This window comes from Tachyglossus aculeatus, chromosome 10, assembly GCF_015852505.1.
Source record: "Tachyglossus aculeatus isolate mTacAcu1 chromosome 10, mTacAcu1.pri, whole genome shotgun sequence".
NCBI lineage: Eukaryota > Metazoa > Chordata > Mammalia > Monotremata > Tachyglossidae > Tachyglossus > Tachyglossus aculeatus.
Window position 1 is genome coordinate 57,037,029 of NC_052075.1, and position 21,094 is coordinate 57,058,122.

General features: G+C 58.3%; 2 protein-coding genes across 2 annotated transcripts; one reads left to right on the forward strand and one right to left on the reverse strand.

The window, feature by feature from the left end:
• Positions 1-680: 680 nt before the first annotated feature.
• Positions 681-11,191, forward strand: MYG1 (MYG1 exonuclease). Its single transcript, XM_038752403.1, has 7 exons — positions 681-791; positions 5,002-5,114; positions 6,324-6,483; positions 8,071-8,226; positions 8,318-8,440; positions 8,531-8,712; positions 10,961-11,191. The coding sequence occupies exons 1-7, from the start codon at positions 699-701 to the stop codon at positions 11,139-11,141; spliced, it is 1,008 nt and encodes a 335-aa protein (XP_038608331.1). The 5' UTR covers positions 681-698; the 3' UTR covers positions 11,142-11,191.
• On the reverse strand, positions 11,178-20,296 carry AAAS (aladin WD repeat nucleoporin). The gene is made up of 16 exons (XM_038752402.1): positions 20,006-20,296; positions 17,362-17,489; positions 17,014-17,072; positions 15,421-15,512; positions 15,188-15,234; positions 14,987-15,085; positions 14,750-14,893; positions 12,951-13,071; positions 12,642-12,769; positions 12,499-12,559; positions 12,334-12,424; positions 12,132-12,225; positions 11,971-12,038; positions 11,674-11,755; positions 11,484-11,568; positions 11,178-11,401 (listed from the first exon to the last, which is right to left on the reverse strand). The coding sequence occupies exons 1-16, from the start codon at positions 20,240-20,242 to the stop codon at positions 11,222-11,224; spliced, it is 1,716 nt and encodes a 571-aa protein (XP_038608330.1). The 5' UTR covers positions 20,243-20,296; the 3' UTR covers positions 11,178-11,221.
• Positions 20,297-21,094: the final 798 nt, after the last annotated feature.

Here is a 21,094-nt window from a genome sequence, read left to right on the forward strand (position 1 = left end):
CCGGAAGTGCGCGTCGACGCTGCGGGTTCCCCCTTACCGGAAGTGCGCATCGGCGTTTCTGGTTCCCCCTTGCCGGAAGTGCGCGTCGGCGCTGCGGGTTCCCCCTTGCCGGAAGTGCGCGCCGGCGTTTCTGGTTCCCCCTTGCCGGAAGTGCGCGACGGCGCTGTGGGGTCCCCCTTACCGGAAGTGCGCGTCGACGCTGCGGGTCTCCCCTACCGGAAGTGCACATCGGCGTGGCCGGGTCTCCCTTACCGGAAGTGCGCGTCGAGGCTGCGGGTTCCCCCTTTCCGGAAGTGCACATCGGCGTTGCCCGTCCCCCCTTACCGGAAGTGCGAGTCGAGGCTGCGGGTTCCCCCTTACCGGAAGTGCTAGTCGAGTCTGCGTGGTCCCCCTTACCGGAAGTGCGCGTGGGCGCTGCGGGTCCCCCCCCCCTTACCGGAAGTGCGCGTCGAGGCGGCGGGTTCCCCCTTAGCGGAAGTGAGCGTCGGCGCTGCGGGTTCCCCCTTGCCGGAAGTGCGCGTCGGCGTGGCCGGGTCCCCCTTACCGGAAGTGCGCGTCGGCGCCGCGGGTTCCCCTTCCGGCCGGCGCGGCGTCCCCCGCCCCGGGGGTTCCGCATGGGCCGCCCCTTCCTGCCCCGCCCGCCCGCCCCGCGTGCCCCCCGTGCCCCCGGTGCCCCCGGTGCCCCCCGGTTCCGTAGGATGGCGCGTCCCCGCATCGGCACCCACAGCGGCACCTTCCACTGCGACGAGGCGCTGGCCTGCGCCCTGCTGCGCCTGCTGCCCGAATACCGGGTACCGGTTACCGGGGGGATGGGATGGGATGGAGGGGGAGGGAGAGGGGGACCCCCCCCCCATTCATTCATTCAATCGGTATTTACTGAGCGCTCACTGTGTGCAGAGCACTGCGCTCGGCTCGGCCATTTGGCGATGATAATAACAACAACGGTGGCTTTTATTACGCGCTCACCATGTGCTTCTAGGCTGTGAGCGCTTAGTCCAGCGCTGTGCACACAGTAGGCGCTCAGTAAATACGATTGATGGATCAGGGCCCGGCTCCAGATGTTGCCAACTTGTCCTTCCCAAGCGGTTGGTCCAGTGCCCCGCACCCGGTCGGCGCTCAATAAAGACGACTGACTGGATGAAAGGCGAGGCCATTCAGGGGTCCGAGCAGGGGGTCTGGGCGAAGATGATCCGCGGAGGAAGGGCCTCTCCAGTCTCTGGGCCTCAGTCACCTCATCTGGAAAATGGGGATGAAGACTGGGAGCGCCTCGTGGGACAACCTGATCACCTTGTAGCCTTCCCAGCGCCTAGAACGGTGCTTTGCACGTAGTAAGCGCTTAATAAATGCCATCATCATCATCATCATCACTGGACTGAGCGCTTGGGAAGGACAAGTTCCCCCTCCCCCCCCGTCCCTCTCCCAACCTCCCTGCTCCTCCCCCCTCTTCCTCTCCCCCCCAACCCTTCATTCATTCATTCATTCATTCATTCATTCAGTGGTACTTATTGAGCGCTTACCCCCTCCCCCCATTCCCTCTCCCAACCTCCCTGCTCCTCCCCTCTCTTCCCCTCCCCCCTGCCCCCCACGAGCCCCTTCCCCCCCTCCCCTTAATAATACTAATAATTGGCATTTGTTAAACGCTTACTACGTGCGAAGCACTGTTCTAAGCGCTGGGGAGGTTACAGGGTGATCAGGTTGGTCCCACGGGGGGCTCACGGTCTTAATCCCCATTTTCCAGATGAGGGAACAGAGGCCCAGAGAAGTGAAGTGACTTGCCCAAGATCACACAGCGGACGTGTGGCGGAGGCGGGATTCGAACCCATGACCTCGGACTCCAAAGCCCGGGCTCTTTCCACTGAGCCACGCTGCTTCTCTTCCCTTCTCTTCCCCTCCCCCGGTCCCCCTAACCCCTCATTCATTCATTCATGAATGAATTCATTCATGAATTCATCCATTCAGGGGTATTTATTGAGCGCTTATCCCCCCCCATCCCTCTCCCAACCTCCCTGCTCCTCCCCCCTTCCCCTCCCCCCTGCCCCCCACGTGCCCCCTCCCCCCTCTTCCTGCCTCTTCCCCTCCCCCCGCCTCCCCTTCCCCGCCTCTGCTCCCCCTAACCCCTCATTCATTCATTCATTCATTCAGTGGTATTTATTGAGCGCTTACTGTGTGCAGAGCACTGGACTATATGTATATATAATAATAATAATAATGATGGCATTTATTAAGCACTTACTATGTGCCAAGCACCGTTCTAAGCGCTGGGGAGGTTGCAAGGTGATCAGGTTGGCCCACGGGGGGCTCACAGTCTTCATCCCCATTTGACAGATGAGGGAACTGAGGCTCAGAGAAGTGAAGTGACTTGCCCAAGGTCACACAGCTGACATGTGGCGGAGCCGGGATTCGAACCCATGACCTCGGACTCCAAAGCCCGGGCTCTTTCCACTGAGCCACGCTGCTTCTCTTCCCCTCCCCCCATGCCCCCTCCCCCCGTCCCCCCTTCCCCTCCCCTGTTCCCCCTAACCCCTCATTCATTCATTCATTCATTCAGTGGTATTTATTGAGCGCTTACCCCCTCCCCCCCACCTCCCTGCTCCTCCCCCCTCTTCCCTTCCGTCCTCCCTTCCCCTCCCTTGCTCCCCCAACCCCTCATTCATTCATTCATTCATTCATTCATTCATTCAGTGGTATTCATTGAGCGCTTACTGTGTGCAGAGCACTGTATATGTATAATAATGCCATTATTATTATTATCCTTATATATACACATATTATTATATATGTGCATATAATAATAATAATAATAATAATAATAATGATGGCATTTATTAAGCACTTACTATGTGCCAAGCACCGTTCTAAGCGCTGGGGAGGTGACAAGGTGATCAGGTGGTCCCACGTGGGGGGCTCCCAGTCTTCATCCCCATTTGACAGATGAGGGAACTGAGGCTCAGAGAAGTGAAGTGACTTGCCCAAGGTCACCCAGCAGACACGTGGCGGAGCCGGAATTCGAACCCATGACCTCTGACTCCAGAGCCCGGGCTCTTTACACTGAGCCACGCTGCTGTTTGTACATATTTATTACTCTATTTATTTTACTTGTACCTATCTATTCTGTTTATTTTATTAATATGTTTGGTTTTGTTCTCTGTCTCCCCCTTCTAGACTGTGAGCCCACTGTTGGGTAGGGGCCGTCTCTATATGTTGCCAACTTGTCCTTCCCAAGCGCTTAGTCCAGTGCTCTGCACACAGTAAGCGCTCAATAAATACGATTGATTGATTAGGGACCGTCTCTATATGTTGCCAACTTGTCCTTCCCAAGCGCTTAGTCCAGTGCTCTGCACACAGTAAGCTCTCAATAAATACTATTGATTGATTAGGGACCGTCTCATTATGTTGCCAACTTGGACTTCCCCAGCGCTTAGTCCAGTGCTCTGCACACAGTAAGCGCTCAATAAATACAATTGATTGATTGATTGATTGATTGATTGGACTAAGCACTTGGGAACATCTAGACAGTCCCTACCCAACAGCAGGCTCCCAGTCTAGAAGGGGGGAGGCAGGCAACCAAACAAAACGTGTAGACGGGTGTCAAAACCGTCTGACTTTATAGATGAGGAAACTTGGGGGCCAGAGAGGTTAAGTGGTTTTCCCACGGCCACACAGCAGGCAAGTAGCATAGTGAGTGCACATACGTACTGTACTCTTGTACATATTTACTATTCTATTTATTTTATTTTGTTAATATGTTTTGTTTTGTTGTCTGTCTCCCCCTTCTAGACTGTGAGCCCGCTGTTGGGTAGGGACCGTCTCGAGATGTTGCCGAGTTGTCCTTCCCGAGCGCTTAGTACAGTGCTCTGCACACAGTAAGCGCTCAATAAATGCGACTGAATGAATAGATGGGACTTGAACCCAGGGCTCCTGCCTCTGGCTGTCTCCGCCAGGTCAGCCTGCCTGCCTAGCCCCCCTTCTAGACCGCGAGCCCGCTGTTGGGTAGGGACCGTCTCTAGATGTTGCCGACTTGTCCTTCCCAAGCGCTTAGTCCAGTGCTCTGCACACAGTAAGCGCTCAATAATGCCATCATAAAAAAAATAATAAATACGATTGAATGAATGAATGAATAGGGACCGTCTTTATATGTTGCCAATTTGTACTTCCCAAGCGCTTAGTACAGTGCTCTGCACACAGTAAGCGCTTAATAAATACAATTGAATGAATGAATGAATGAATGAATAAATATGATTGATTGATTGAATGAATGTGAGCCCGCTGTTGGGTAGGGACCGTCTCTAGATGTTGCCAACTTGTCCTTCCCAAGCGCTTAGTACAGTGCTGTGCACACAGTAAGCGCTCAATAATGCCATCATAAAAAAAATAATAAATACGATTGAATGAATGAATAGGGACCGTCTTTATATGTTGCCAACTTGTCCTTCCCAAGCGCTTAGTACAGTGCTCTGCACACAGTAAGCACTCAATAAATACGATTGAATGAATGAATGAATGAATAAATACGATTGATTGATTGAATGAATGTGAGCCCGCTGTTGGGTAGGGCCCGTCTCTAGATGTTGCCAACTTGTCCTTCCCAAGCGCTTAGTCGAGTGCTCTGCACACAGTAAGCACTCAATAAATACGATTGAATGAATGAATAAATACGATTGATTGATTGAATGAATGTGAGCCCACTGTCAGGTAGGGACCGTCTTTAGATGTTGCCAACTTGTCCTTCCCAAGCGCTTAGTACAGTGCTCTGCACACAGTAAGCGCTCAATAAATGCGATTGAATGAATGAATAAATACGATTGATTGATTGAATGAATGTGAGCCCGCTGTTGGGTAGGGACCGTCTCTAGATGTTGCCGACTTGTCCTTCCCAAGCGCTTAGTCGAGTGCTCTGCACACAGTAAGCGCTCAATAAATACGATTGAATGAATGAATGGTTTGGAGAGGGTCATTTTGTGCTGTTTGTCTCCGTGTCCGTCCCCCCATCCCCGTGCCCAGGAAGCGGAGATCGTGCGGAGCCGGGACCCGTCGGAGCTGTCTCGGTGCCAGGTGGTGGTGGACGTCGGGGGGGAGTACGACCCCCGCAGCCACCGCTACGACCATCACCAGAGGTGGGCACGGACCCCCCGGACGGACCCCGACCCCCGGCCCTCACCGCCGAGGCCCACCCTGTCCCGAGGAGGAGAAGCCAAATGACCTGCCCCAAGTCACCCGTTAGACCAGTGGCGGAGCTGGGATTCGAACCCGTCACCCTCGCCGCCCCGGGCCTCCCCCGACAACCCAGAGAAGCAGCGGGGCTCAGGGGCGAGAGCCCGGCGTCATGGGTTCTAATCCCACCTCCGCCACTTGCCAGCTGGGTGGCTTGGGGCGTGTCGCTTCACTTCTCTGGGCCTCAGTGACCTCCTCTGGGAAAGGGGGATTAAAAGGGTGAGCCCCGCGTGGGACAACCTGATTACCCTCCATCTACCCCAGCGCTTAGAACAGTGTTGGGCACGTAGGGAGCGCTTAACAAACGCCGTCATTTTTAATAATAATAAGCGCTTACTGTGTGCCCAGCACTGGTCTAAGCACTGGGGAGGTTGCAAGGTGATCAGGTTGTCCCACAGGGGGGCTCATCGTCTTCATCCCCATTTTCCAGATGAGGGAACTGAGGCCCAGGGAAGTGAAGTGACTTGCCCAAAGTCACCCAGCTGACAATCGGAGGAGCTGGGATTTGAACCCATGACCTCTGACTCCAAATAATAATGATAGCATTTATGAAATGCTTACTATGTGCAAAGCACTGTTCTAAGCGCCCGGGAGGTTACAAGGTGATCGGGTTGTCCCACAGGGGGGCTCATCATCTTCACCCCCATTTTCCAGATGAGGGAACTGAGGCCCAGGGAAGTCAAGTGACTTGCCCAAAGTCACCCAGCTGACAATTGGAGGAGCTGGGATTTGAACCCATGACCTCTGACTCCAAATAATAATAATGATAGCATTTATGAAGCGCTCACTATGTGTAAAGCACCGTTCTAAGCGCTGGGGAGGCTACAAGGCGATCAGGCTGTCCCACAGTGGGGCTCAGTCTTCATCCCCATTTTCCAGATGAGGGAACTGAGGCCCAGGGAAGCGAAGTGACTTGCCCAAAGCCACCCAGCTGACAAGCGGAGGAGCTGGGATTTGAATCCATGACGTGTGACTCCAAAGCCCGGGCTCTTTCCACCGAGCCCCGCTGACCCACGCCACCCGCCCCTTGTCCCCAGGCGGTCCTCGGTCCATCCCCGCTGTGGGTGGGGCGGACCGAGCGGCCCCCCGCCTGACGCCCGTCCCCTCCTCAGGTCGTTCTCGGAGTCCATGGCGTCGCTGTGGCCGGGCAAGCCGTGGAAGACGCGCCTGAGCAGCGCCGGCCTCGTCTACCTGCACTTCGGGCCGCGCATCCTGGCCCAGCTCCTCGGGCCCCAGGACGACCCCGCCATCGTGGACGCCATCTATGACCAGGCATGTGGGGACGGGGCCCGGGCCGGGGGCTGCAGCGCCAACGCCGCCCGGCCCCAGGAAAGAAACAATCAATCAATCAATCAATCGTATTTATTGAGCGCTTCCTGTGTGCAGAGCACTGGACTAAGCGCTTGGGAAGTCCAAGTTGGCAACCTATAGAGACAGTCCCTACCCAACAGTGGGCTCACAGTCTAAAAGGGGGAGACGGAGAACAAAACCAAACATACTAACAAAATTGAATCGATATGTACAAGTAAAATAAATAGAGTAATAAATATGGACAAACGTATAAACAGACCCTCCGTTGACCCTGGGCCTCCCACGATAATCAGAATCGTAACTACGGTATCTGTTAAGCGCTTACTACGAGCCAAGAACCGAACTAAGCGCGGGCAGCGTGGCTTGGCGGAAAGAGCCCGGGCTTTGGGCAAGTCACTTCACTTCTCTAGGCCTCAGTTCCCTCATCTGGAAAATGGGGATGAAGACTGGGAGCCCCCCGGGGGGGGCAACCTGATCACCTTGTAACGTCCCCAGTGCTTAGACTTATTTTGTATATATGTTTGTACATATTTATTACTCTATTTATTTATTTTACTTGTACATATCTACTCTGTTATTTTATTTTGTTAATATGTTTGGTTTTGTTCTCTGGCTCCCCCTTCTAGACTGTGAGCCCACTGTTGGGTAGGGACCATCTCTATATGTTGCCAACTTGGACTTCCCAAGTGCTTAGTCCAGTGCTCTGCACACAGTAAGCACTCAATAAATACGATTGATTAGAACAGTGCTTGGCACATAGTAAGCGCTTAACAAGTGCCATCATTATTATTATTATTCTCTGGGCCTCAGTTCCCTCATCTGGAAAACGGGGATGAAGACTGTGAGCCCCCCGGGGGACGACCCGATCACCTTGTAACGTCCCCAGTGCTTAGAACAGTGCTTGTCACATAGTAAGCACTTAAGTGCCATCATTATTATTATTCTCTGGGCCTCAGTTCCCTCATCTGGAAAACGGGGATGAAGACTGGGAGCCCCCCGGGGGACGACCCGATCACCTTGTAACGTCCCCAGTGCTTAGAACGGTGCTTGTCACATAGTAAGCACTTAAGTGCCATCATTATTATTATTATTCTCTGGGCCTCAGTTACATCATCTGGAAAATGGGGGTTAAGACTGTGAGCCCCCCGGGGGACCATCTGATCACCTTGTAACATCCCCAGTGCTTAGAACAGTGCTTGGCACATAGTAAGCACTTAACAAGTGCCATCATTCTTACTATTATTATTATTCTCCGGGCCTCAGTTACGTCATCTGGAAAATGGGGATTAAGACTGTGAGCCCCCCAGGGGACAACCTGATCACCTTGTAACTTCCCCAGTGCATAGAACGGTGCTTTGCACATAGTAAGCGCTTAATAAACGCCATTATTATTATTATTACTGTTATTAAATGCCATTATTGTTCATTCAGTCGTATCGACTGAGCGCTTACCATGTGCAGAGCGCTTGGGAAGGGCAAGTTGGCAACGTACCCCTCCTAGCCCCCGTGGGTGTCCGGCGACCCTGACCCCCTCTCCCCCCACCCCAGGTGTACGAGAACTTCGTGGAGGAGGTGGACGCGGTGGACAACGGGATCGCACAGTGGGAGGGGGCGGCGGAGCCGCTCTATAAGGTGACCACCACGCTGAGCGCCCGCGTGGCCCGCCTCAACCCGCGCTGGAACGACCCGGACGGGGACGCCCAGGTGAGGGGGGCACGCGGGGGGCGGGCGGCTCCCGCGGAGGGGGGGGGCGCGCGGACCCACCTGCTCCGTCGTCCCCCCCCCCCGGGCCCAGGCGAGGTTCCACCAGGCCATGGAGTTGGTCCGCGACGAGTTCCTCCAGAGGGTGGATTTCTACCGGCACAGCTGGCTGCCCGCCGGGGCGCTCGTCAAGGCGGCGCTGGCGCGGCGGTTCCAGGCGCGAGGCCGGGAGAGGGGGCGGGGGGGGGGGGGGGGGGGGGGGGGGGACGCGGCCCGGGGGTCCCCACCGTCCGGGCCGCCCGCGCAGGTGGACCCCAGCGGGCGCGTGCTGGAGCTGGCGGAGGGCGGCTGCCCGTGGAAGGACCACCTTTTCCGGCTGGAGGCCGGCCTCGACCCCCCGCGCCGCCTGGACTTCGTCCTCTTCCCCGACCAGAGCGGCCAGTGGCGGGTGCAGTGCGTGCCCGAGAACCCCCAGTCCTTCCGGAGCCGGTGAGCGTGCATCCCCCCGCCCCGGCGCGCCTTGTCGCGCTATCTAGTATCATCATCAGTCGTATTTATTGAGCGCTTACTGTGTGCAGAGCGCTGTACTAGGCGCTTGGGAAGTACAAATGGGCAACATGTAGAGACGGTCCCTGCCCAACAGTGGGCTCAGAGTCGCCGCCTCTGCGTCAGACGCCCGGGGAGGACACGGGCTCGTTAATCAATCGTATGTATTGAGCGCTTACTGTGTGCTGGACGCGATCCCCGTCCCTCAAGGCGCCCACTCTTGACGTGAGCGGGAGTCCCGCGATTGCCCGCGCACCCCCCCCCCACTCCCTCTTTTTTTTTTTTAATAATAATAACGGCATTTATTAAGCGCTTACTATGTGCCAAGCACTGTTCTAAGCGTCGGGGAGGTTACAAGGTGATCAGGTGGACCCACGGGGGGCTCACAGTCTCCATCCCCATTTAAATAATAATAATAATAATGATGATGGCATTTATTAAGCGCTTACTATGTGCCAAGCACTGTTCTAAGCGCCGGGGAGGTTACAAGGTGATCAGGTTGTCCCACAGGGGGGCTCACAGTCTCCATCCCCATTATAAAAATAATGATAATGATGGCATTTATTAAGCGCTTACTATGTGCCAAGCACTGTTCTAAGCGCCGGGGAGGTTACAAGGTGATCAGGTTGTCCCACAGGGGGGCTCACAGTCTCCATCCCCATTTTAAAAATAATGATAATGGCGTTTATTAAGCGCTTACTAGGTGCGAAGCGCTGTTCTAAGCGCCGGGGAGGTTACAAGGTGATCAGGTTGTCCCACGGGGGGCTCCCAGTCTTCACCCCCATTTTAAAAATAATAATAATAATGGCATTTATTAAGCGCTTACTATGTGCCAAGCACTGTCCTAAGCGCTGGGGAGGTTACAAGGTGATCAGGTTGTCCCCCGGGGGGCTCCCGGTCTTCATCCCCATTTTCCAGATGAGGTCACTGAGGCCCAGAGAATAATAATAATGATGGTATTAAGTGCTTACTATGTGCCAAGCACCGTTCTAAGCGCTGGAGGGGTGGATACAAGGCGATCAGGTTGTCCCACATGGGGCTCACAATCTTAATCCCCATTTTACGGATGAGGGAACTGAGGCCCAGAGAAGTGAAGCGACTTGCCCAAAGTCACCCAGCTGACAAGTGGCAGAGCCGGGATTTGAACCCGCGACCTCCGGCTCCGAAGCCCGGGCTCTTTCCGCCGAGCCACGTTGCTTCTCGCAGTAATGGTATTTAAGCGCCGTGGGCCAAGCGGGGAAGCAGCGTGGCTCAGCGGAAAGAGCCCGGGCTGGGGAGCGGGAGGTGGTGGGTTCTAATCCCGGCCCTGTGACTTTGGGCCAGTCGCTTCTCCGGGCCTCAGTGAGCTTGTCTGGAAAATGGGGGTTAAGACTGAGACCCACGGGGGACAGCCTGCTGACTTTGTATCTCCCCCAGCGCTTGGCGCTGAGTGAGTGCTTAACGAGTACCCGCCTTTAATCGGTTAAGCACCGTTCTAAGCGCTCGGGGTAGAGATGAAGACCATCTTACCTCCTTCCCTTCCCCACAGCACCTGTATATATGTATATATGGTTGTACATATTTATTACTCTATTTATTTATTTTGCTTGTACATATCTATCCTATTTATTTTATTTTGTTAGTATGTTTGGTTTTGTTCTCTGTCTCCCCTTTTAATCAATCAATCGTATTTATTGAGCGCTTACTATGTGCAGAGCACTGTACTAAGCGCTTGGGAAGTACAAATTGGCATCACAATTAGACTGTGAGCCCACCGTTGGGTAGGGACCGTCTCTCGATGTTGCCAATTTGTACTTCCCAAGCGCTTAGTCCAGTGCTCTGCACATAGTAAGCGCTCAGTAAATACGATTGATGATGATGATGACGATGGAAAGAGCCCGGGCTTTGGAGTCCGAGGTCGGGGGTTCAAATCCCGGCTCCGCCAATTGTCAGCTGGGTGACTTGGGGCGAGTCACTTCACTTCTCTGGGCCTCAGTGACCTCATCTGTCAAATGGGGATGAAGACTGTGAGCTTCCAGTGGGGCAACCTGATCACCTTGTATCCCCCCAGTGCGTAGAACAGTGCTTTGCACATAGTAAGCGCTTAATAAATACCATCGTTATTATTATTATCATGAGGTTGAACGCGGTCCCCGGGCCCCCCGTCCCTCCATCCCCCCGTACTGACCGGCCCCCGCGTCCCTCCTTACAGGCTGCCGCTGCCCGAGGCCTGGCGGGGCTTGCGGGAGGCCGCCCTGAGCGAGGCGAGCGGGATCCCCGGCTGCGTGTTCGCCCACGCCACCGGTTTCATCGGCGGGCACCGCACCCGCCAAGGGGCCCTGGCCATGGCCCGGGCCGCCCTGGCCCTGCGCCCCGACCCGGCGCCCCAATAAAGCCGCCGGCCCGCACCCCCGTGTCCGCGTGGGTGACGCCCGGGCGGATGGAGTCACGCAGCGGGGGCCCAACGAGGCGTTTATTCGGGGGCTGGGGGCCGCGGGGAGGGGCCCGTCTCGGAGAAGAGGGGGCCGGCGGGGGTGGAGCCGCCCCCCGCGGCCGGGGGCTCCTGGGTCCGGACCAGCGCGGGGCTGAAGCGGGGCGACTGGGCGTTGACGAAGTAGAGGGGGACGTGGGCCACCTGGCCCGACGACCAGCACTGCGGAGGGCGGAGGGTCAGCCGGCGGCCGTCCCACTGCCATCCCCCTCCTCCCCGCCCCCCGGGACCCCGACACGCTCACCACGCTCAGCAGGGCCCCTTTCCTGAAGGCCGGGTGGAAGGCGATGATCTGGGGCCAGGCCCCCTCCTCGCCCTGGATGAAGCCACTGAGGCACCGGGTGGGGGGCGGGGAGATCGGTCAAGGCCCGGCCCGGGGCCGGGACCGCCCCCCTCCCTCCCAGCCTCGGTGACGGGGAAGGGGGGGCACATACCAGGGCAGCAGCTCGAACACTGGGGCGTTGCGGGTGCGGAAGAGGAGGATGAGGGGCTGACCAGCCCGGACCGCCGGGGTGCCTGGGATGCAGAATTGGGGAGAGGGCGGGTTATTCATTCATTCAATCATGCTTACTGTGTGCAGGGCACTGTACTAAGCGCTTGGGAAGGACAGGTTGGCTACACATAGAGACGGTCCCTCCCAACAGACAGTCTAGAAGGGGTCAGAAGAGGGGGCTTCCCCGGGGCTGTCGATTCCCCCCCCCCTCCCGCCCGCCTCCCCCCGTCCCCGGTACCTTTGAGGAGCAGGGCCAGCCGCTCCCCGCTGGGGTCCCACACCATGGACAGGACTTCGCCGCCCAGCCTGCCGAGGAGACCGCACCGTGGGGCGGGGGGGCGAGTGGAGCCCCCCCGGCCCGATTCGGCCCCAGTCCCGGCCCCCCCCCCCCCGCCTCACCTCTCCTCCCGAGTCCCGGTCCACACCGCCGTCTCGGACAGGTCCGCCACGATGGTCGCCGTCTCCGACCCCCCGACTCGGCCCCGCGCCTCCCCTGGGGCGGGGAGGGGGGACGGGCCGTCAGAGCGGCCGCCACCCCGGCCTGCCCGAGCAGCTCGGTTTCCCCCCGCCGAACCCCCCAGGCCGTGGCGGCCCCACGCACCGGTGGGCTCGGGGAAGGTGAGGCAGTAGAGGAGCGGCTCCCCCAGCACGGCGAACAGCAGCCGGCGTCCGTCGGGGCTCCAGCAGGCCGTCTGGGGGGCGGGGGGCGGAGGTCAGCCGAGGGTCCGCGCGGCCGGCCCCGCCGGCCCCCCCTCCCCGCCCCTACCTGGCAGCGGCCGGTCAGCGTGGGCCAGCGTTCGTACGTCCACATCGTGGTGTCCCACACCCTGCGGGGGAGACGGGAGTGGGGAGGCCGCCGCGGGCCGGGGATGGGCCGGTCACCTCCCGCCCGCGGCCCCTCGCACTCACCGGAAGACGGGGGCGGGGGTGGCGGCCAGGACCTTGCTGCCGTCGGGCGACCAGAGCAGCTGGGTGACCCCGCCGCCGGCCCGCACCCGGGGCAGCGCCAGCCGGCTCTCCGTGGCCACGTCCCACACCTGCCCGAGGCCGACGGAGGGGGTGGGCGGGGGGAGAAGACATTCCCGACGCCGGTTTGGTGGGGAGGGGGGTGTTCCCGGGAAAGGGACCCGGAGGAAGGGCGGATCCGCCGTGGGACAAGAGACGGGCCCGCCTCCCGGGCAACGTGGCAGGGTGGGGGGGCGAGGGGTGGGCACGCACCAGCACGGCGGCGTCCGCGGGCGAGGCGGACAGCAGTCTACCCCCGCTGGGGGCCCAAGCCAAGCTGGTGACGGGCGAGTGTCCGGGGTGAGACAGGACCTGGGCGCAGCCGGACGAGGGGCTGCGGGGACGAATGAGGATGAAAATGACGGCGTTTATTAAGCACTTACCCATTACAAGGTGATCAGGTTGTCCCACGGGGGCTCCCGGTCTTCACCCCCATTTTCCAGATGAGGGAACCGAGGCCCAGAGAAGTGATTAGAGAAGCAGGTGATCAGGTTGTCCCATGGGGGGCTCCCAGTCTTCACCCCCATTTTCCAAATGAGGGGAAATGAGGCCCAGAGAAGTGATTAGGGAAGCAGGTGATCAGGTTGTCCCACGGGGGCTCCCGGTCTTCACCCCCATTTTCCAAATGAGGGGAAATGAGGCCCAGAGAAGTGATTAGGGAAGCAGGTGATCAGGTTGTCCCACGGGGGGGTCCCGGTCTTCACCCCCATTTTCCAAATGAGGGGAAATGAGGCCCAGAGAAGTGATTAGGGAAGCAGGTGATCAGGTTGTCCCACGGGGGCTCCCGGTCTTCACCCCCATTTTCCAGATGAGGGAACCGAGGCCCAGAGAAGGGATTAGAGAAGCAGGTGATCAGGTTGTCCCATGGGGCCTCCCGGTCTTCACCCCCGTTTTCCAGATGAGGGAACCGAGGCCCGGAGAAGTGAAGTGATTAGAGAAGCAGCGTGGCTCGATGGGAAAGGGCACGGGCTTTGGAGTCAGAGGTCGTGGGTTCGAATCCCACCTCCCCCACACGCCCAACTTGTACTTCCCAAGCGCGTAGTCCAGTGCTCTGCACACAGTAAGCGCTCAATAAATACGATTGAATGAATGAATGCCTGCTGTGTGACCTCGGGCAAGTCACTTCACTTCTCTGTGCCTCAGTTCCCTCATCTGGAAAATGGGGATTAAGACTGGGAGCCCCACAGTGGACAACCTCATCTCCTTGTATCCCCCCCCAGCGCTTGGAACAGTGCTTTGCACATAGTAAGCGCTTAACAAATACCATTATTATTATTATTCTCTGGGCCTCAGTTACCTCATCTGTAAAACGGGGATGAAGACTGGGAGCCCCCCGTGGGACAACCTGATCACCTTGGCACCTCCCCAACGCTTAGAACAGTGCTTTGCACATAGTAAGTGCTTAACAAATACCATTATTATCATTATTCTCTGTGCCTCAGTTACCTCATCTGTAAAACGGGGATGAAGACTGGGAGCCCCCCGTGGGACAACCTGATCACCTTGGAACCTCCCCAGTGCTTAGAACAGTGCTTGGCACATAGTAAGCGCTTAACAAATACCATTATTATCATTATTCTCTGCGCCTCAGTTACCTCATCTGTAAAACGGGGATGAAGACTGGGAGCCCCGCGTGGGACAACCTGATCACCTTGGAACCTCCCCAGCGCTTCGAACAGTGCTCGGCACATAGTAAGCGCTTAACAAATGCCATCATTGTCATTATTATTTGCCCCAAGTCGGGTCCCGGAGGCAGGATTTGAACCCACGACCCCTGACTCCAAAGCCCGGGCTCTTTCCACTGAGCCACGCGGCTTCTCCAAAGAGCTCGGGCTTGGGGGAGCTCTTTTAGACTGTGAGCCCACTGTTGGGTAGGGACTGTCTCTATGTGATGCCAATTTGTACTTCCCAAGCGCTTAGTACAGTGCTCTGCACATAGTAAGCGCTCAATAAATACGATTGATTGATTGATTGGGGGGCTGAAGGGGGGAGTCCACCCTCCGCGGGCTGACCGTGTGGCCAGGGCCCCGGGGTCCAGGGTCCAGAGGAGGATGCAGCTGTGGCAGCCGACGGCCAGGACGGAGGCGCTCAGCGGCTTCCAGGCCAGGGCGGACACGGCCCGCTGCAGCCGGTGCTTCAGGTGCGGGATCGTCGGGCTGCGGGCGGGGGGAAGACGGTGGGCAACGGGCTCCCCCCGCGCCCACCCCCGGGCCGCGCTCCCCCCGGGACCGGCTCCGTCTCCCCCGCACCTGCTGCTGTTGTAGACGCGGACGGAGTCATCCAGCAGGGCGATGGCGAACTTGTTGGTGTGAGGGTGCCAGGCGAAGGCCCGGATGGGGCTGCCGCTCCTGGGGGCGTGAGGAGGCGGCGGCGGTCGGGTGGCGCGACCCCCACTGCCCCGGGGGGGAAAGCGGGGCGAAAGGGGCACCGTCCCCCAACCCGCCACTCACCAGTCGGTGACCTGGGCGAACTCGGCGATCAGATCCTCGCTCCGCAGCTGAGGGAGGGCGAGGGCCGGGTCGGCGGGGCGAGGGGACGGCGGCCGCCGGGACCGCCCCGGACGCTTGCCTTTTTCCTCCACCCCCCCAACCCCGGGGGATGTCAGAGCCTGCCCCCCGCACCCCGGCCCGGAGGGGGGTCCCGCCCGCCCCGGCAGCGGGGTGGGCAACGGGCACACGCTCACCGACAGGTGCGGGAAGAGGGAGCCGTGGAGGGAGAGCGCCCATTGGCACAGCATCAGGGCCCAGCCGGACGCCGTCCGCACCCAGTCGAAAACTGCCGGGGGGCGCGGAGAGGGCGAGAGGATGACAATGGAATTTGCTAAGCGCTTACTAGAAGCAGCTGTGCCTTAGTGGAAAGATCATGGGCTTTGGAGTCAGAGGTCATGGGTTCGAATCCCAGCTCTGCCACTTGTCAGCTGTGTGACTTTGGGCAAGTCACTTCACTGGGCCTCAGTTCCCTCATCTGTAAAATAGGGACTAAGACTGTGAGCCCCATCTGGGACAACCTGATCACCTTTTAGACTGTGAGCCCACTGTTGGGTAGGGACTGTCTCTATATATTGCCAATTGGTACTTCCCAAGCGCTTAGTACAGTGCTCTGCACATAGTAAGCGCTCAATAAACATGAGATTGGTTGTATCCTCCCCAGCGCTTAGAACACTGCTTTGCCCATAGTAAGCGCTTAACAAATACCATCATTATTATTATTATTATTATTATGTGCGAAGCCCTGGGGAGGTTACAAGGTCAGCAGGTTGTCCCACGGGGGGGCTCGCAGTCTTTAACCCCCATTCTACAGATGAGGGAACTGAGGCCCAGAGAATAATAATAATAATGTTGGTATTTGTTAAGCGCTTACTATGTGCAAAGCACTGTTCTAAGCGCCGGGGAGGTTACAAGGTGATCAGGTTGTCCCATGGTGGGGCTCACAGTCTTTATTCCCCATTTTCCAGATGAGGGAATTGAGGCCCAGAGAATAATAATAATAATGTTGGTATTTGTTAAGCGCTTACTATGTGCGAAGTGCTGTTCTAAGCGCTGGGGAGGTTACAAGGTGATCAGGTTGTCCCATGGGGGGGCTCACAGTCTTTAATCCCTATTTTACAGATGAGGGAACTGAGGCCCAGAGAATGATAATAATAATAACGTTGGTATTTGTTAAGCGCTTACTAGGTGCGAAGCGCTGTTCTAAGCGCCGGGGAGGTTACAAGGTGATCAGGTTGTCCCACAGGAGGCTCACAGTCTTTAATCCCCATTTTCCAGATGAGGGAACTGAGGCCCAGAGAATGATAATAATAATAATGTTGGTATTTGTTAAGCGCTTACTATGTGCAAAGTGCTGTTCTAAGCGCTGGGGAGGTTACAAGGTGATCAGGTTGTCCCACAGGGGGCTCATAGTCTTTAATCCCCATTTTACAGATGAGGGAACTGAGGCCCAGAGAATGATAATAATAATAATGTTGGTATTTGTTAAGCGCTTACTAGGTGCTAAGCGCTGTTCTAAGCGCTGGGGAGGTTACAAGGTGATCAGGTTGTCCCACGGGGGGCTCACAGTCTTTAATCCCCATTTTCCAGATGAGGTAACTGAGGCCCAGAGAAGTGAAGTGACTTGCCCAAAGTCACCCAGCTGACAGGTGGCGGAGCTGGGATTTGAACCCACTACCTCTGACTCCCAAGCCCGGGCTCTTTCCACTGAGCCACGCTGCTTCTCCCAAGGCGGGCAAGGGTGGCAGAGGCTGCCTGAACGGGCCGGCGGAGGTGGCACATACACTCACCCTCCTCCTCCTCCGATTCGGCAATCTCGCTCAGCACCCCAGACAGTCCCACGTCGCGCCTGCGGGAAGGAAAGCTCATCAACCCCCGCACCCTGGTCCCCTGCCTGCCTCCCCCCCCTGGGACCCTTTTTTTTTCCCAGGCGCTTACTACGTGCCAGGCGCCGTACTAAGCGCTGGGGTAAATACGAGCTAATCAGATCGGACCCAATCCCTGTCCCGCATGGGCTTCCCAGTCTTCATCCCCATTTTACAGATGAAGGAACGGAGGCTCGCAGAAGTGACTCGCGTAAGGTCACCCAGCAGACGGGCGGCAGAGTCAGGATTAGAACCCAGGTCCCTCCGGCTCACCAGGCGCAGACGCATCGCTTCCAGACGCCCTCGCGGTGGTGGATGAAAGCGGCCCTGGCCCCCAGCTCCGTGCGGCCCGAAACTCTGCTCACCTCCTTCCCCGGGCTCACCACGGGGAGGTTGATCCACTGCGGAACGGGAAAGGGCGCCCATAATTGTAATAACCGTGGTATTTGTTAATAATAGTAATAATGGAATTTGTGAAGCGCTTCCTATGTGCTAAGCACCGTTCTATGTGCTGATAATAATGATGGCATTTCTTAAGCGCTTACTTTGTGCCAAGCACTGTTCTATGTAATGATAATAATGATGGTATTTCTTAAGCGCTTACTAAATGCCAAGCATGGTATTTCTTAAGCGCTTACTACGTGCCAAGCACCGTTCTATGCGCTGATAATAATGATGGTATTTCTTAAGCGCTTACTACGTGCCAAGCACCGTTCTATGCGCTGATAATAATGATGGTATTTCTTAAGCGCTTACTACGTGCCAAGCACCGTTCTATGCGCTGATAATAATGACGGTATTTCTTTCCCCACAGCACTTGTATATATGTTTGTACATACTTATTACTCTATTTATTCATTTTACTTGCACATATCTATTCTATTTATTTTATTTTGTTAGTATGTTTGGTTTTGTTCTCTGTCTCCCCCTTTTAGACTGTGAGCCCGCTGTTGGGTAGGGACTGTCTCTAGATGTTGCCTACTTGGACTCCCCAAGCGCTTAGTCCAGTGCTCTGCACACAATAAGCGCTCAATAAATACGATTGGATGAACGATCGAAGCACTGTTCTATGCACTGATAATAATGATGATGGTATTTCCTAGGTGCTTACTATGTGCCAAGCACCGCTCTATGCACTGATAATTCATTCAATCGTATTTATTTATTGATTGTTCACCCTGCTGACCCCACCCCCGCACTTCCGGCCCCGCCCCTCTCCCTCTGGCGCCCCACCCCCACACTTCCGGCCCCGCCCCACCCTCTGAGGGCCACACCCCTCTCCCTCCGCTGACCCCGCCCCCGCACTTCCGGCCCCGCCCCCCCCTCAGGTGCCCCACCCCCACACTTCCGGACCCGCCCCCCGCACAGACCCCGCCCCCGCACTTCCGGCCCGGCTGACTCGCCCTCTGCTGACCCCGCCCCCGCCCCACCTTCTGATGACCCCGCACTTCCGGCCCCGCCCACTCTCCCTCTGCGGACCCCGCCCCCACACTTCCGGCCCCGCCCCTCTCCCGCGGGTGACCCACCCCCTTCCGGCCCCGCCCACTCTCCCTCTGCTGACCCCACCCCCGCACTCTGTTGACCACGCCCCTCTCCCTCAGAGGCCCCACCACTTCTGGCCCCGCCCACTCTCTGCTGACCCCGCCCATCTCTCTGGTGACCTGCCCCCACACTTCTGGCCACGCCCCCTCTGCTAACCACGCCCCCTCCCTCTGGTGGCCCACCGCCCCCACACTTCCAGCCCCACCCCTCTCCATCAGGCGGCCCGCCCCATACTTCCGGCCCCGCCCCACGCTCTGCCGACCCCGCCCCTTTCCCCTCAAGCGGCCCGGCCCCACACTTCCGGCCCTCCCCCGTTCTGAGGACCCCGCCCCTCTCCCTCAGGTGGCCCGCCCCACACTTCTGGCCCCGCCCCCTCTCCCTCAGGCAGCCCGCCCTCACACCTGCTCTTTCTGCTGAGCCCGCCCCTCTCCCACAGGTGTCCCTCCCACACTTCCGGCCCCGCCCCACGCTCTGCCGACCACGCCCTCTCCCTCAGGTGCCCCGCCCCCACATTCTGAGGACCACACCTCCTCTCAGGTGACCCGCCCCACACCTCCGGCCCCGCCCACTCCTTCTGCTGACCCCGCCCCACAACCTGATGGCCCTCCCACACACTTCCGGCCCCGCCCACTCTCCCTCTGGGGACACCACCCACACACTGATGATGCGCCCCCTCCCTCAGAGGTCCCGCCCCCACACTTCCGGCTCCACCCATCTCCCTCAGATGACCCGCCCCCGTACTTCCGGCCCCGCCCACTCCTGACTCAGCCCCTCTCCCTCAGGCGACCCGCCCCCACACTTCCGGCCCCGCCCCTCTTCCGCTGGCCCCTCCCCACTGCTGACCCCACCCCTGCTGGCCCCGCCCACCCCACGCTCTGATGAGCACTCCCTCCCCTGCTGACCACGCCCCTCTCCCCTGGCCCCGCCCTCTCTCCGAAGACCCCATTCATTCATTCAATCGTATTTATGGAATACCCCGCCCCTCCCTCGACTGACCCCGAGACTGTGAGCCCGCTGTTGGGAAGGGCCCGCCTCTCCATGTTGCCAACTTGCACTTCCCAAGCGCTTAGCGCAGTAAGCGCTCAATAAATACGATTAAATGAATGAATGAAAGAAAAGTTCCCCCGCCCACACCCAAGACCACGCCCCCTGTTGGCCACGCCCCCTGCTGGCCACGCCCATCTACTAGCCCGCACCACACACTGCTGCCCTCTGCTGGCCACGCCCCTGTCCTACTGGCCCCGCCGCTGACCACGCCCTTCCCCTCCTAGCCCCGCCGCACACACTGCTGCCCTCTGCTGGCCCCGCCCCCTTCTCCCTCCCTCCCTCTGTCCCTCCCTCCCTCCCCCGCCGGGATGGGGCTGGGGGTGCGGACCTGTCCCCGGAAGTCCGGTGGCGGGCTCTCGTAGTCGCGACCGGTGACCAGCTCGTTGTTGTGCTCGTAGAGGGTGACCTGTCCGCGCGGGGGCGGCGGCGGGAACGACCCCACCGTGCACATGGTCTCCGGCCGGGCGAACTTGGCGCGGCGGACGGGTCGCCGCTCGGGACACGCGCCGCCGCCGCTCACGCTGCGTTGCATGAATGGGGGGGAGGAGCGGAATGGACGGCGCATGCGTCCTATCCGTCCTTCGTTGCCCGCCTTCCTCGCCCTCGCGCTCCCCCTGGCGGCCGGAGGGGGGAGGGCGGAACGGACGGCGCATGCGTCCTACCCGTCCTTCGTCGCCCTCGCGCTACCCCTGGCGGCCGGAGGAGGGGAGGCGCCGCCCGCGCGTGCGCGCGAGGCGCGGCCCCGATTAAAGGGGACGCAACCGCTTTGCCCTAGGGTTGCCCGGCGCATGCGTCCTACCCGTCCTTCGTCGCCCGCCTTCCTCGCCCTCGCGCTCCCCCTGGCGGCCTGAGGGGGGGAGGTGCGCGATTAAAGGGGACGCAACCGCTTTGTCCTGGGGCTGCCTGGCGCATGCGCTTTCCGGCCATTCAATCAATCGTATTTATTGAGCGCTTACTGTGTGCAGAGCACTGTACTAAGCGCTTGGCCCCTTCAAGGCCCTACTGAGAGCTCGCCTCCTCCAGGAGGCCTTCCCAGACTGAGCCCCTTCCTTCCTCTCCCCCTAGTCCCCCTCTCCATCCCCCCAATCTTACCCCCTTCCCTTCCCCACAGCACCTGTATATATGGATATATGTTTGTACATATTTATTACTCTATTTATTTATTTATTGTACTTGTACATATCGATTCTATTTATTTTATTTTGTTAGTATGTTTGGTTTTGTTCTCTGTCTCCCCCTTTTAGACTGGGAGCCCACTGTTGGGTAGGGACCGTCTTTATATGTTGCCAACTTGGACTTCCCAAGCGCTTAGTACAGTGCTCTGCACACAGTAAGCGCTCAATAAATACGATTGATTGATTGATTGGGAAGTCCAAGTTGGCAACACGTAGAGACGGTTCCTACCCAACAGTGGGCT

Bases quoted from the DNA above. Each gene is read 5' to 3' on its own strand.
- MYG1 (XM_038752403.1), top strand. From the start codon at position 699: ATGGCGCGTCCCCGCATCGGCACCCACAGCGGCACCTTCCACTGCGAC. The intron at 8,441-8,530 runs GCGCGAGGCCGG...CCGCCCGCGCAG, and splicing joins CGCTGGCGCGGCGGTTCCAG to GTGGACCCCAGCGGGCGCGT. The intron at 8,713-10,960 runs GTGAGCGTGCAT...CCCTCCTTACAG, and splicing joins CCCCAGTCCTTCCGGAGCCG to GCTGCCGCTGCCCGAGGCCT.
- AAAS (XM_038752402.1), bottom strand. From the start codon at position 20,242: ATGCGCCGTCCATTCCGCTCCTCCCCCCCATTCATGCAACGCAGCGTG. The intron at 17,490-20,005 runs GTCCGCACCCCC...CCCGTTCCGCAG, and splicing joins CACCGGACTTCCGGGGACAG to TGGATCAACCTCCCCGTGGT. The intron at 12,226-12,333 runs GTGCGTGGGGCC...TCCCCGCCCCAG, and splicing joins CACCTTCCCCGAGCCCACCG to GGGAGGCGCGGGGCCGAGTC.